Genomic DNA, 16,359 nt, shown 5'->3' on the forward strand with positions numbered 1-16,359 from the left:
ATGCTGCCACTTCATCATGTCATTATGTTCCACATGATCAATGGTCACAATTGCACACCCAGGTCTCCAGGTGGGACCCAAATTTTGAGCTCAGCTCTGCATACCAATTCACAATTACTAGTGAGTGTCATTATTAAAACAAGATACCACAACAGGGATACTGTTCACCTACAAAACATACCAATAAAAAGGTTAAACTCTATCCTACAACCAAACATCATTATCAGAATTCCATATTTGCCCATTGCTTCCTTGAATTTCTTGTTTTTACGTGAAGAGGATGAATGCCCTTTTAAAAATCTTTCCGGGGTATTTTCGAAAAACACCAATTCTTTCAGCTATTTGGGAAAATTTGCAACACTCCTTATGGGTTACGGTGTTTATAGATTTCATTTACTAGGGTTTGTTTTGGAGGGTAGAACTTCTCTCTGTTGCTCCGAATCTCCGAGGCTGGTCGCAGGTATGTTTCTATTTTCTATTGGTTTTGGTTAATTTGGTTGTTTTTTGGTGATTTTTGAGAAATCTTTTTATTTGTTGCTTGATGGGTTTGGGATTTAAAGGGTCTTAAGTTATAATTTATTGGGGTTTTCTGGTTTTGGATAATTTGGCTGGTGTTTGTTGTTTTTCAGTAATTTTTGTTGGGTATTGTGTGATTTTGGGGTTTGTTTTTTATTGGTGTGTTCACTTCATTATTTTACACAGATTTAGGTTTTATAGATTTTAAAGATTTCGGGTTTCTAGATTAGGGTTTCCTCTTCATCTTCTTCTTCTTCTTCTTCTCTCTCTCTCTCTCTCTCTCTCTCTCTCTCTTACTATTCTTCTTCTTCTACATTTTACAGATTTAGGATTTTCTTTTTTAGGGTTTTGATTCAAGTTTAGGGCTGTTCTTTTAATCTGATTTTGAGAAGGAGAATGAGTTTATGAATTTGCGTATGATTTAATTTTGTTGGTTTCTAGTGATCTGATTTGGGTTTACTTATTGTGGATACTTGTGGTGATTGTCTATTTTACCTGAGTTTATGAAGTGTTGAATTTCTATTTGGCCAAAGGGAGGGATTGACGAAATTGGGTCCAAGGTTCATATTTTCCGGTCCTTTCATTTGATCAGCATTACAAATTACAAAGTGTATGTGGTTATTGTCTCTCTCGTATATGCATTTTAAGTTTTTGAGGTTAAGCCTTTTCAAACTCTCGAAGTAAATTTAGTGCTGTTCATATCGATTGTCCTAACTCTTCTATGCATGCATCCTATATTTTTTTTTTGGTAGGTATAGAATGCATCTCGTATATGCATCCTATATTAGCAGTGGGCATGTTGCAATTAGGAGTTCACAATTTTAGCATTACGTGTTAGTGGCAGTCTTATGGTCATGGATGAAAGTTACTGCGGCACTTGTCAATACAGCACTCACAATTATCTTCAGTTCTCCCCCATGATTGGCCAATATATTGGACAGTTTTGATCCTTGGGTTTTCATATTCTCATTGACTAGTTGCTATTTGCATGTTTTGGGTGCCGTCATATATGCACAAATTATTGTGGAATTGGAACAATTTCAAGAAAGTTCTAGCCGATTACTTATTGGACGGACATGCTTTAATATTGGGCTCTTTAAAAATGGCTTTCCATATGACCAAAATGAGATCCACGTCCAAACTCATCCACATCGAAGGTTTGGAACTACACATCTCTACGTTGCACCTAGCACTCTCCATGTTGCACCTACACTAGGGTCTTTACCATCTTTCATCTGTAGATTGTAAACCATATGTTAGACACACTTACTATGGTCACATTTGTGGGGCAGGTTTTATGTGAGCCCCATTTTGAATGTTAGGACTATCACAGTTTATGTTTTACATGATGTCGGACAGTTTTCTGTTGAGTTTCTGTGCAACTGAACACATCTTTCCATATTTTCAGTTAGGTTTCTGTCAGGTTTCCTGACAACAAGACGTTCATCTGACAGGTTTTCTGTTAGGTTTCTTTTCCTTTATTTTCCATTTTGCCACGTCAGATTCCTTCCCTTCCCCTTCCTTCCCCTTCCCAACAAGTGAACATAGCAATATATGTGTATTTTTTTTCTGCTCATTCATTGCTTTTGGATAAATATATTGGTAATTGTTTATTGGTTATATGCCTAGAGAATGAAAACACTTGTGAATGTGATGAAAAATGAAAATAGCTATTGATGGTCAGATTTGCGTTGTTTGCGTTCTTCCCTTTTTTCTCACAATTGTTGTTTTCTAAATCATGTCATATCTTAGAATGTATCCTGTTCCTTTAATTATCTAGTTGATAGATCTGGATTATCTTCAAATTTCTGATGATAAAATTCTTGTTTTGTCTATTCCCTACATTAAATACTCCTGCTTTGGTGAGAATGTCTTTGTTATTTGCTTATTTTTGGGTTTTATATTCAGTGTTTGGTATCCACCAAACATGCTAAATGTGACTTGTATATCTGAATCACAGGAATATTTTACATTATCCTCCACATGCTACATGTGACCTGTGGAATCGATTCTTCAAGTTCAACTCTTTTTTATGATGCATGAGTTTTGGATTTTTATTTTTTTGAAATGGCTGAATAATATTAGAAAAGCCAGCCCACGACCGAGAAAGTTGGCGCATAAAGAGTACAAGAGAAAACGAGGGGAAAAAACCCAAACAAGAGAAAGACTCAAGGGAAAGAAAATCAAAAGCCTCTAATGCTGATCTAGACACCCCTGATTTGGAAAGCCTATCCGCCTCTCCATTCGTCGATCTCCTGACATGATGGAATTGGACTATTCGACCCTCCACTCTATCGAGGATCTCATTATATAAAAAAAAAATAATCCAAAGAGGAGGGGATTTCCTATTCAACCACCTGTGAGAGAATCTCCCTCCGCTATAAGGTAGTCCATGTCTCTGTCCACCATTAGCCTTGTACCCTGAAGGGCGGCCATGATTTCTTCCTCATTTGAGTCCTTAATGCGAACCGGCCCCGAAAAGGCCCACTTGATGGAGCCATGCTCATCTCTAAGAACACCCCCAACACCCTTTGGCCCTGAATTACCCAAGCTAGATCCGTCAAAAGAGTTGGATTTTGGTATTGTCACATTTCAATTGTGCTGGTGAAAGGTGTCTTTGGTCAAACTAGAATTTCATTATTGTCTGATAGGAACCAAAATATGAAGTACAGAATACTTCTTGTGTTATATGGAGTACCTGATATGTTATTATTTTTTTTATGTTATATGGATTACTTCTTGTGGTTGTTGATTCTTCTATTTCTTATGCACACACACATTATACCAGGAATAGGACAAACTTGTTATTATTTCTCGTCGCCCAACTAAGTGGACAATATTGATTATAGAAGCTATAGCTTTAATAATGACTGCGGCAACGATTTTAGTTGTCTTCTTTCTAGATTTGTACGATCAAAACCTTGCGAGAGCACCCTATGAAAGTGGGTACTTAACACGACATACTGCTGTGTTATCAGAGGACCACTGTTTCCACTTAGAATGAATGTTGACATCTTTCGTGGCTGCTTTACATTATTTGAAAGCACGGGTCAACTTGAAGATACTATCCACTCTAGTGTCAAGGAGCAAGACGATTTTCTTGCACATAATTGCGAACAATCAAAGGAATCGGTGTATTAGAGTGTACACTAGATGAATATGTCTGCCAATTTCTCTTTTGCTTCTAGTGATTTGTGTTAGCCATTTTGGAGAAGCATATATATGAGACCTCTGTCTTATTTGGAAACTTTTATTGTGTATTTTGAATTCTATAATGTGGAGTGTAACTTTAAATAGATGTAGGCTGATAGGTCTTTCCTGCCAGTACCTATGTGCCTCTTTGGTAAACGAAAAAAAAAAATTTCTTGAAAAAAACTTTGTTTTCATTATTTTCTAAGAAAAAGTTTTCAATTGTTGGGTTTACCAAGCATGGAAAGGATAAACTTTTATGTTATTGGTTTACCAAGTATGGAAAGGTAAATTTTTTTTGGAAATTTTTTTGCCATTCAGTTCTCCATCTGGTAGCCATATCCAATAAAGCTAGAGGGGCCCACATGGAAGGATCAATGGTCAAATAACACTAGAGAAGCTTACATGGAAGGCCAGATGGACTATAAAGTTGGAGGAGCCTACATGAAATTAGTCAATAAGGCCAGTTGGACACACATGAAAGGCCCAAAAAGCATGAATAGACATATAACCTATATCAAATAAATCAAACCAGAAAGCCGTTCAATCAAGAAAATTCCAATCAATACATCGAAAGGCCATGCTTTTAAGCTTCCATTGATGTGCTTCTCTATGATTGGAAAAATAAATTGAAATGAAAAGAAGCAGGTGTCATTATGTGGATCCCGGATAACGGAGGGGAGCGCGCCGTCCCGTCTGGGGGCCCACGCCGTCTCTCCGTATATCCCCACATGCGGGTGGTGGTGTTCTTTGTTTATTGTTCCCTTTTGGTTATGGGTGTGTTTGTGTATGCGTTTCCTGTAAATTTGGGATAAATATCCGAATTTCACTGGAAAAGAGAGGTTCTCAGAGTCACCACCTAGGTTAGGGCCTAGGACCCATGATCTGCATTTCTAGTGAATTTGGGATAAGAATCCAAATTTAACGAGAAAGGCAATAACTAAAGTTGCCATCTAGTTTGGGGCCTAGGCCCCCGATTAACTGTGTTTTCGGCATGGTCTTGTTAGAAATCTGAGTAAGGGATATGGTCACATGAGGGGAAGGTTAAGCACCCCTCATGCCTAGGAAAACCTGATCTCTTGACTTGAATTGGTAGATATGGGAAAACTTTAGCAAAATTGATTTTAAACTCTTTTTACGATTAAGCTTATTCTTGAGTTGGATTTTAGACATAAGGAAAGAGAATAAAGGTAAGGAAAGTGGGTCTTTTGCTCTCAAATACAGAGGGAAAATGGAATTTACATGACTTGGGAAATAAAGAAAAAACAATATAGAGGGAAATAAAGGAATTTCTTTAATCTAGTTGTTCATAGTCAACTATACTCAAAAGATTGAGATTGACCATACAATGATTCGCTCTAGGTACCTAGGAGCGTGGTCAATCTCTAATCAGATTGATTGTTGAATACAAAGAACTGGAATTAAGAAAGCATCATTTAATTAGACTTATAGACAATAAATGAATCTCTTTAATCTAGTTGTTCATAGCAGCAATACTCAAAAGATTGAGATAGACCATATCCTTCGCTCTAGGCACCTAGAAGCATGGTCAATCTCTAATCAGATTGATTGTTGAATATGGAGAACGAGAATTAAGGAAGCATCATTTAATTAGACTTATAGACACTAAGGGAATCTCTTTAATCTAGTTGTTCATAGACAACAATACTCAAAAGATTGAGATAGACTATACAACGCTTCGCTCTAAGCACCTAGAAGCATGGTCGATCTCTAATCAGATTGATTGTTGAATACAATGAACCGGAATTAAGGAAACTCCTTTAATAATGAAAAGGGGAGAGAAGGAGGGGATTTATGCTAAATGTTTGGGGATGAGGATCCCTAAACCCCGTAGTTATCCGCTACCGGTTTTGTAAAAAAAAGTACAGAAAGCTATAAATATACTTAGTTTATAGGTTGTTGCTGCTCCCAATTCTCAGAATTTCGGCAGAACTCCGACGTCCGGTGGTATATCGGAAGAGATTTTGGCAAAGCTCCGACGTCCGGCGATATATCAGAAGAGATTTCGGCAGAAACTGGTGAAACTGGTTATGATCAGTTTCTGGAAATCTCCCGAAGCTTCTCTAACTTTCTCTCTCTCTAGGGTTTTCTAAAACCAAAAGGGGAAGGGGGGGGGTCTGAATACTAATAGAGCGGGGGGGTGTCTAAATGCTAGAGGGGTGTGGTTATCAAAGAGGGAGGTACTAAATGCTAAAGGGGTGTAAATAGCAAATAGGGGGGGTCAAGATGCTAAAGGCGTGTAAGTATCAAGGGGGGGGGGGACCAGAGCAAAATGGGAGAGGGAGTGAAAAAGGGTTGAGAGAGGGACGATAAATGAGGAGGGGGAGGGGTCCCTTTTATAGACTTTCCCCACAAAATTGTAGCTTGCGACTTTGAGAGCTTCCAAAGTCGCAGCCTTTGGGATCAGAAATGGGTGGGTCCCACCTCCAAAAGTGATTCCGGGTCTCCGGTTTGGGTTTCGAGGCACCGGGAATGGGTTTCGAGTTTCCGGGAGTGGATTTCTGGCTTTAGGAATGCTTGACAGCTCCAACATAGTTGTTTCGGTGACCCAAACTGATCTCCAATTGTCGGAAAGTGGTCCCGAGTAGTGAAAAATAACTTTTGGTAGTTACTTTATGGGTTTGGGTGACATAAACGTGGTCAATTGCTCTGGTTTGCCAGTAAGTGGTTTCTAGTTTCCAAAGAAATGTCTTTGGTAGCCAAATGTGATCTTTGGTTCCTAAGGAGTCTTTCTTGGTAACCGAGTATGGTTTTTGGTTCCCAGAAAGTGGTTTCTGCTTCCAGGAAATGGGTTTTGGGTCAATGGAAGTTGGTTCCGGGTTCTCAATTGCTTGTTCTGGTTTGGGGGTTATTTGACAGGTGGCTTCTGGCTCTAGGAAGGTTGTTCCTGGTAGTCAAAAGGGGTTTCCGGTCCCAAAAAGTGGTTTCTTATGACTGAAAGGTGGTCCCGGTTTCCATAAATGGCTTCCGGTGGAGCTTTTGCTGAGTTTTGGTGATTGGATCTTCAGAATGTTGTGTTTGCTATAAAAAAACGAGTGCCGAGCTATCGGGCTTTATCCTTGGGATCTCTATTAGACCAATTCAGGGCTCTTTTGGAAGGTTTTGGTGAACTCGAATGGTTCTGGATGTAGGTTTGGTTGTTGGTGTCTTTGTGGTTTGGTTAACTTTGTGTTGTCGAAAACTTAGGAAAATACTGAGAGATATCGAAAGACCGGAGAAGCTTCGGGACTCATTATAGGATCCATCATCGCAGTAACCCATCATTAGCCTTGTCTTGACAAAATGGGGTGTCCACACATTACAATTTAGGTATTCAATCTATGTTGTCTATGACCCATTCTTAGTAGGACCCAATACTTGCATTTTCTAAGTTTATAGCCATTACTCACTCGTATGGGGTGAGGAAGCGGGGGAATTCAACATCAACTATTGATATCTGAATAAATTTTTTTTCAAGTGCTTGCAGAATGTAGAGTGGGGTCTCAATTGCTTACAGAATGTAAAGTGAAGCTCTTTTACCAGTTCAAAAAAAGAGTGAAGCTCTCTTCAATTGGACGGAGGGTGGGGTGGGGAAGGATGCAATCATTTTCTATGTGCTCTAACTTCGAACTCGAGTAACTTTCTTATCATCTTAGGGATATATTCTGTATCTACAAGAAAAAGTAAAGTAGGCATTTTCTTCTTTCATATGAATAATTTAGGTTAGCCAGAGTCCAGAGATTCTCGTAGTAGTTCAAAAAATACTTGATAGTTTTAGGATACTTAGCTAGAATTAATTATTTCCAACCATTGTTAGTTTCTTAGTGTTATTTACTAGTTGCTTTAAAGTTCCCTATGTGAATGTAAATCTGAGTGATATGCTTTTGTGTGTAAGTTAGTGACCTTTTGGTCATCAAGAGCTTGATTCAATAAGTTGTCAATCATTTTGTGCTGAAAATAAAGCCTAAGGAACTGTTTATAGTTTTTATTTACAAAGAAGAAATTTTTATTGATGCATGTAAACCAAAGGGCATAAAATCATAGTATGACAAAACATGTAAGATAAGTACAAAAAATATCATAAAAATATGATTTAATTAAAAATTAAGTAGAAGATTTAAAATTTTAAATATGGCAACAATTACTTGTCTTTTTCAAAGACGGCATTGATTGCAAAAATATATAGGGAAAATGACCAAAAAATGGACTTTTTGCCAGAAATATCGCATTGGAGGGGGTGTTTTCTAAATGACCAAAAGAGGGTTAAACGTACGTTTTTTTCCAGCTGAGGACAGAAATGCCCTTATGGCTTATTAAAGTCATCTTCAATGGATATTTCACTTTTGCTTTATATTTTACACAGGAAGGGATATACCCTCACCCTTTTTTACTTGGGACAACCCCCTCGAGTGTAATTATGATTTCTCTTTTACACTATAGGGGGATGTCCCAAGTAAAAAGTAGGGTGAATATATCATTTCACTTTTTCTTTATGTTTACACTGGGAAGTGATATATTCACCCATTTTTTGCTTGGACAACCCCCTATAGTGTATTTATGAATTCTCTTTTACATTATGGGGGCTGTCCCAAGTAAAAAATAAGGGGCGAATATATCATTTCAAGTTTACTTTTTGTATTACAATGGGAAGTGATATATTCGCCTCCTCTTTTACTTGGGACAACCACCTATAGTGTAAAAGAGAATTCATAAATACACAAGATGGGGTCGTCCCAAGTAAAAGAGGGGGCGAATATATCACTTCCCAGTGTAAAGCATGAAGTAAAAGTGAAACGATATATTCGCCCCTTATTTTTTACTTGGGACAGCCCCCCGTAATGTAAAAGAGAATTCATAAATACACTAGAGGGGGTTGTCCAAGCAAAAAAGGGGCAAATATATCACTTCCTAGTGTAAACGTAAAGAAAAAGTGAAATGATATATTTGCCTCCTATTGTTTACTTGGAACTGCCCCCTATAGTGTAAAAGAGAAATCATAAATACACTAGAGGAGGCCGTCCAAAGTAAAAAAAGGGTGAGGGCATATCACTTCCTTTGTAAAATGTAAAGCAAAAGTGAAATATCCGTTGAAGATGATTTTAATAAGCCATAAGGGCATTTCTGTCCTCAGCTGGAAAAAGACCGTACGTTTTACCCTCTTTTGGTCATTTAGAAAGCACCCCCTCTGATGCGATATATCTAGCAAAAAGTCTATTTTTTGTGTCATTTTCCCAAATATATATTTTCTCATGTTTTTAAATTTTCTCAACAGAATTCACAAAATCATGAAAAGTACAACCAACGTAAATATGAAAAACATTTCAGAGATATAGAATATCCCCTTCTTTTAATATTGAATGCCAATCAAGATCTTTGATTTCCTTACAGATTCACCATAAAACAAGCTGGTGTGCCATTGCAGCTTGTAGTTTCATAAGTTTTTTTCATCTCTTAACTTCAAAGAAGGTATATTTATTATTATTCCTCATGCCCCTCCATACATATAATTGTACCTAATTGCCTGCAAATGAACATTGTTTGCTTTTTGACTGACTAATGTCATTGGTAATGTCTTTTTAATACCTTTTTTTCTCTGTAAAGATACGATCTACTGTTAAGAGTATCAAAGATAATAATTTCTTTTTTTTTTCTTCTAAATAATTACTATAGAGAGTTTCTTATATTTTATTTTCAGCACAAAATGATTGATAACTTATTGAATCAGGTTCTCAATGATAACTGGATTTTTAGAAAATGAAACATGGAGAAGAAATGACCTAAAAGAGACCAAACTTTTGCTAACAGCCAAAAGCCTATCTCTTTGCTTACATTCACATTGGAGACTTTAAAGCAACTAGTAAATACATTAGGAAACTAACAATGCTTGAAAATCATTAATTCTAGGAAACTATACTAAAGACTATCGAGTATTTGTTGAACGGCCCCTTTTGTTTTACAAGAATCAATAAAATTTTCCTTTTTGTAAATAATAACTATGGATAGTTCCTTATATTTTTTTCCACACAAAATGATTGTCAACTTATTGAATCAGGATCTCGATGATAAGTGGATTTTTAAAAATGAAACATGGAGAAAAAATGACAAAAAAAGAGACCAAACGTTTGCTAACACCCAAAACCATATCTCTTTGATTACATTCACATAAGAGATTTTTTTTTGAAAAGTGACAAATTGTATTTATATTCAAACGATGTTTACATAGAGAAGGGACCAGTAGTCCCCTCTAACTTCAATGATGGCCTAGGATATAACTCTAGGCCCTGGCAAAGAAGAGCTCCCAAAATTTTCATCTTATCCCATTACACACATTCCATACATAAGTACCATCTTTACTATCTACCTAGGGGATCATTCCTAAAAACCATGAAAGAAACCACCCAAAAACCTTTGCGATCTTCCCCGAAGATCTTGAAGCTAAGCAAAACCACCCTTCTATCATGGAGATTTTAAATCAACTAGTAAATAACACTAGGAAACTAACAATGCTTGGAAATCATTAATTCTAGCAAACTATCCTAAAAACTATCGAGTATTTGTTGAACTACCTCGGGAATCTCTATACAATGGCTTACCTAAATTATTCACAGGGAAGAAGAAAATGGCTGATTTAACTTTTTTTTATTGCAGATACTGAATATATCCCTAAGATGATAGGGTAGTTATTTGAGTTTGAAGTTAGATCATACATAAAATGATTGCTTCTTTCCCCGTGCCTCCCTTTGTCTAATTGAAAAGAGCTTTACTCTTGTGAGTGCAACCTTTAAAATTGTTGCTGTCGTCTGTTCAAAGTCTAGGTGGTGGTAGTCCTCCCCCTCCTAATACATTATTTGGGCAAGTGAGAAATTCTTTCTGATTTAGATAGTCATAGTTGATGTTGTAGTCCTCCACTTTCGAACCCTATACGAGTGAGTAATGATTATATATATAGAAAATGCAAGTCATGGGCCCCATTCAGGATGTCATAGACTATATAGGTTGAATACGTGAACTGTAATGATAACAACTTTTTTTCATTTCAATGGATCTTTACCAGTCATAAAGAAGCCCATCTATGGAAGCTTAAAACCATGGCCTTGGGATCCAAATTTATTTGTCCATTTGGACTTCTGTGTAGGCCCCTCCAACTTTATGGCCATCGAGCCTTCCATGTAGGTCCCTCTAGCTTTATTGGATATTTCTATCCTTGGTAAACGAACAGTAGAAAAGTTTATCCTGGGAAAGCTTTTCCTTTCCATGCTTGGTAAGCCAAACAATTAAAAAGTTTTTCTTAGAAAATAGTGGTAACAAAGCAGACAATTACGTAGCTTCAGTAAAGACCTATTAGCATCTATTTACAGGTACATTACAAAATCCAAAATGCATGTTAAAAGTTTCCAAATGCGTCATAAGTCTCACATATATACTTCTCCAAAAGGACCAACACAAATTGCTAGAAGCATAAGCGAAATGAGCAGGCAAATTTGAAAATGAAACTACACTCAAATGCAAGGGAAAAAGCGGTGAACAAAGTAAGACGAGAAATTTTCAACTACTAAAATTCCAGAGAGAACATAACATTGGCGAAATAGATTTTTTCATAAAAAGAGAAGAGTGGACAAAAGATTAATATAAAATTTGTAGGCTTCTCGTTAGAAGGATGAGCGAGAGATAGAACGAAATTTTCTTACCCCCATCGAGAAAACATTTCATAGCGGGAAACTCTGGACGGTCTAGGGTTTCGAGTTGGAAAAGTCCTATTACTTAAGTTGCCGAGTCTTTATTTCACATTGGGGTTGGGACAGTGAGCACATTGTTGGTCTCTTTTTTTTTTTTTTATATTTAGAATGGTAACATTGTTAGTCATTCAAATAAGAAAAGGATGAAAAGATTCAAGTGGCATCCTCCGGGTGCATGTACAGTTGTATCCTTCGATTGAAGTTTGCTAATGTGATGTGATTAGGTGGCAAATGTTCAACCTATACATTATTGAAGAGACTCTGACACCCTACTGTCACCCTATTGTTACTTCTATCAGTTACATATGTTGCCATCATTTGGTGATCTACTATTCATCGGACCTACATATGGTGCCATTGTTTGGTGATCTACTATTCATTGGACCCCGATTCGCCTGGAAAAACCCAATCAAAGGGTCCTAATTAAGTTTGGAGGATGGCCAATAGTACATATCCGAGCTGTCAAATTTCAATTATGGGGTTTTACATGGAGAATTTATATGGTGGATGTGGAAATACACTCATAAAAAAAGTGGGGCCCACCTATTTTGGATGATCTAAAGTTCTAAACCATTTACTTGTTGGTCCCCCACTGTAGATAAGCTGATAGTCTTTCTTGATTTAGGGGTTCTGATGTAACTATATTTCAAATTATTTGCAGCACCGAATTCGATACTTGCTTTCATTACATTGGGAGATCTGCTACCTTGTGCTAGAGCTCGAGCGTTCTCATCATTGCTATCTTTCTTCCCTTACTAGTTTTTTTTTTTTGTGGGAAAATTAGGTTTTGTGGTGTGAAATTAATGCAATATTTCGGAGAACTTTTGGAGCTTGATGGGTTAATCTTCACATAAAATAGCACATTTAGTGTCAAATTCAGATTAAGTGTTCGAAAAGTTAGTCAAATTGCCTTTAGGGTTTTACTTCGGAGTTAGTCTTTAAAAAATTTTCATCAATGGTCTTAAATTTGACAAAGCATGAAATTTTCCATAACAAGTCACCAAAAGAGAGCAATTAAGATAAATATGGAAGCAACAAATGTATGGTTTGTATACAATCCGAAAAAAGAGAAATCTGGGGCCCAAAGTAATCACCAAACCAGATAAGATAGGCTCATGGATAAGGTATATGCAAAGATAACAATACTAAGGGTATCGATGGCTCAAAATAGGGTCTAATGTGACTAAAATGGTGGTAGGAAGGATCTCACCTAGAAAGTCTGTGCATCCACCTCGAATCTCACATGCCAGAGGCAAAGAGGGTGGTGGAGAAGCCTGGAAGCTCGAACAGCCCAAAGGAGCTGCAACCGGCACCACTCGTGTAGGCCAAGAAGGAAAATATGATTGAGAAACGCTCGTGCAGCCTGGGACAGCAAAGAAGCCAAGAACAAATAAGAATATGCAGGAACATGACTGAATCGAGGAAGGAAACACCACAAGATTGTCCTGGACAGCAAGGCACTATGTTAGGACAACGTAGGAACACAGAGGGAATGTGAAAAGAAGGCAAAGTGGATTACTGTAATGAACAACCCCTAAAATACTACCATACAGCCCTAGGACTGCTGGGACAGAAAGTTGGAAGGAAGAGAACAACAGAATGAGGATTAAGGAAGAGAAAATAGGTGAAAAGAAGGGATAAAAAATCCATTCAAAAAAGAAGGGATAAAAAAATGAGATGATATGAGATTTTTGAGGCTGTTGCAACAAATCAGAAGAGAAAATAGGTGAAAAGAAGGGATGAAAAAAATGAGATGATATGAGATTGTTGAGGCTGTTGCAACAAATCAATCAAGGGGACTGATTTAGGGATGAAAACATAAAGACAAGGAGAAAGGAAAGAGAAGGAATCCAAAAGGAAGAAAATAGAATAGATAGGGAGAGAAGAAGTGATCCAAGGGAGAAGAGGGAGGAAAGAAGGTAGCTAGAGGGAAGGGGAGATTCGGAAGGAGAGATAGGAAGGAGAAGAAAGAAATCCTAACCTTGCGTTGCAATTTATGTTTCTCTCCAATAATGATTCAGTTAGGGGTTGTAGAAAGACATTTATAGGTGATATTTGCCTTAATTGAGTGGGCCCTATCAATAACCAATAGGATGTTATAGTTTTAAGTCATAAATCATTGATAAATGACTTAAATACCCTTAAGTCACAATTAAATACTACTCACTCCGGGCTAATATGGTCTAAGTCTGCAATGAAGTGTGTGAGGTGGTGTGGCCCTAGGTGATGTCGACAACCCCCACGCGTAGGCTCCAAAATAGCACGAATATCAAACTAAAAAGTGTGTAGCATAGAAAAATAGAAACTATGAATAAAATGTCCTTAAAGATGTCAAGCTATCAAGTCCGGATCACATCAGAAATTTATGATTGTCGACTTTTGAGTGTTTCTAACTTTTTTCGCTCTTCTTATTGCTTTGAGGGCAGGTTTGGCAACCATGGAAACATTTTTGTGAATTGTTTTCCTTACAAAATCATTTTTTAGGTTTGATAACCTATCTTCTTGCTAAAAAATATTTCAGGTAAGACTTTCTAATTTTTTTTACCGAAAAGTTGTGTCCGACACGCTATGATACCGATATTTCTGCTCATACTTCATGGATATTTCTCTTGGTCAAAATAGCTATAATGCTTGAGACATATGTCACTCTCTTTGAATTAACCATCCTGCTTTTTGCTTGTTACCGTCACATTCGCCATTATAATTTTTAACGCATGAGTCATATAGATGCCTTTTTTTTTGAATGGTAACAGATTTCATTAAACTAAAAGAGAGACCAAGATGGTCAAATATATAGATGCTATTTTACATTTACTATTAGTTCCATCTTTTAAGTTAAATCTAGTTAAGTTTCATAATATTTTATTTATACATGTCCTGTGTCTCATCTCATAGTATGGGACACCCGTATCTGCATCGATGTCCTAGAATTTTGAAAATGCAACATTTCTATGAATGTCACAACTGGGTTTATAGTCGTGATTGTTAATAAATGGAGGTCACTTATTGAATTAACAAGATAAATGGAGGTCACTTAAGATTTTCATAATACAATTGTGGGCCCCATTTTTAACACCTAAAACTCTAAGTAACTAAGTGATACACTTGTGCTTCCCATGTGTTTTGTTTGAGATGTAATCTTGATTGTATATGATCTAGACCAGTGGTTGTATGCAAGTAGTTGTATACTGTGGCAATTTAAAAGATCATTGATTCTTCGAACAAGTCTTTCACTTATCCACATGAAATTTCTCATTGAATTTGTGGTTTAGATTTCCACGTCTTTCTGTTTTTGTTTTCCTTTTCCTTTTTGTTTCTTCATTTGTGAAAAAAAATTAAGAGTTAGAAAATAGAATCTGCGAGGATATTCTAATGAAATCAGATTCCCCTTGTCATTTCTTCTTCTCTTTGAAATAAGAAACTGTTCTTTGCAGCCATCCATTTCAAGATGATTATGACATGAGTTTTTGGATCTATAGGCAAGAGGGAGCAGAGGGATAAGTGGAATTGACTTTGTAAATTTTATTTACCTTCCTTTGAGGTAATGGAGGACGAGAATGGTATTGAGTTAAGCCTGGGTCTTTCATGTGGTGGTTCAGCTGGAAAATCGAAGGGTAAAGATGGTTCCTCTGACCTTAAGACAGAGGAAGGAGATAACAGCAAATCAACAACCAACGTAAAGCATTTCCTTCACCTTAGCATTGAGAAATTGGACTCAAATGTTCCACAGAGAGGTGATCTAGGAATACAGCAGCAAGAGAACTTTTGGACAGACCTTGGGAAATGCTCTGGTAAGGAGGTGGATGTTTCTACAGACACAACGCTTGGAAATAGTTCACAATTCACAAGGTATCAAGAACTGTGGACAGCAAATAACAACAGGTCAGCAGAAGTCGTAGAAGATATATCAGACCCGCATGAGACTGGTGGAAAGTTGTGGCCAGAGGCTTCTCACAAGCGTAAGATGCCATTTGAGGAGATAAAGCATCAAAAGAAACACGAGTCAGAAGTTGAGAGTGCTGATTCTCAAGGTAGTTTGTTTGTTTTTTTTTTTTTAAAATATGAGTAGTAGCACAAGGCACTGCCTTACTACAATTTTTGTATGTCTCACTTTTGTAAGGTGATTTTGGCTTGCAAGTTACTCATCTGATTGCCTATAATTTGGGAAGCTGATCTTGTCCAACACTCCGACTTGCTCTTTAAATTACAGAAGAGGCACATGGTCTTGCTTGATTTTTCTTATCCAATGTGTGGATGCAGCTGTTCAGGTCCCTCATAGTTCATCTGAAGCTTTGGCATATGAAGGTAAGGCCTCAGAATTAGCAAAAGGCGTTGGGAATCAGCATAATACCTCTGAAGAAGTTGGTACATGTTCCTCCTCTCACGTGGAAGATGAAGCCAAGGGAAACAACAACGTGATTTTTATGCCAAAAGAAATTTCAGACCAACAACCAGTTGTTGAAGGGTTTACTCATGAAGGTTCTGCTATAAGGTCGGGGATTGCATCTAGTCTGAAATTTGGGGGATGTGGTTCGTACCCGGATCTTCCATGGGTATCAGCTACAGGTCCAGGCCCAAATGGTAGGACCATTTCAGGTGTCACCTACAAATATGGCAAAAATCAAATAAGAGTTGTATGCGCCTGCCACGGTTCCCACATGTCCTCTGAAGAGTTTATTCAACATGCCAATTCAGATGCTCCCAACCCAGAAAACAACACAGGTTTGGCTTCATTTCCCGGTAGCAATCCAGCAACATCTACCCAGAGCTGATCTCTCATTTCCTTTGTGGAATTGGACTTTTGTTGTTGTTGTTCAAAATATTATGTAATGAGGAATATATATATATATATGCCTGTAGATTCAATTCTTATGCACCCTCCTTGTGCTTCTCACTACGACTCTCTTGTTTCTCTAGT

General features: G+C 37.3%; 1 protein-coding gene across 5 annotated transcripts; it reads left to right on the forward strand.

The window, feature by feature from the left end:
• Nucleotides 1–305: 305 nt before the first annotated feature.
• NINJA (Putative interactor of JAZ) lies at nt 306–16,333 on the forward strand. 5 transcript variants are annotated; one of them, XM_077356166.1, is made up of 4 exons: nt 398–460; nt 1,050–1,126; nt 14,876–15,472; nt 15,702–16,333. In XM_077356166.1, exons 3-4 carry the CDS (start codon nt 14,986–14,988, stop codon nt 16,211–16,213), a joined length of 999 nt encoding a protein of 332 aa, XP_077212281.1. In that variant the 5' UTR covers nt 398–460; nt 1,050–1,126; nt 14,876–14,985; the 3' UTR covers nt 16,214–16,333. The 5 variants fall into 5 exon arrangements, with proteins under 5 accessions (XP_077212278.1, XP_077212280.1, XP_077212281.1 ...); XM_077356163.1 differs by lacking the exon at nt 1,050–1,126 and having other exon boundaries at nt 306–460; XM_077356165.1 differs by lacking the exon at nt 1,050–1,126 and having other exon boundaries at nt 309–460; nt 14,921–15,472.
• Nucleotides 16,334–16,359: the final 26 nt, after the last annotated feature.

This window comes from Tasmannia lanceolata, unplaced genomic scaffold, assembly GCF_043159265.1.
Source record: "Tasmannia lanceolata isolate RefF3 unplaced genomic scaffold, GAP_Taslan_0.1 ptg000015l, whole genome shotgun sequence".
Taxonomy (NCBI): Eukaryota; Viridiplantae; Streptophyta; class Magnoliopsida; order Canellales; family Winteraceae; genus Tasmannia; species Tasmannia lanceolata.

Bases quoted from the DNA above. Each gene is read 5' to 3' on its own strand.
- NINJA (XM_077356163.1), top strand. From the start codon at position 14,986: ATGGAGGACGAGAATGGTATTGAGTTAAGCCTGGGTCTTTCATGTGGT. The intron at 15,473-15,701 runs GTAGTTTGTTTG...GTGTGGATGCAG, and splicing joins TGAGAGTGCTGATTCTCAAG to CTGTTCAGGTCCCTCATAGT.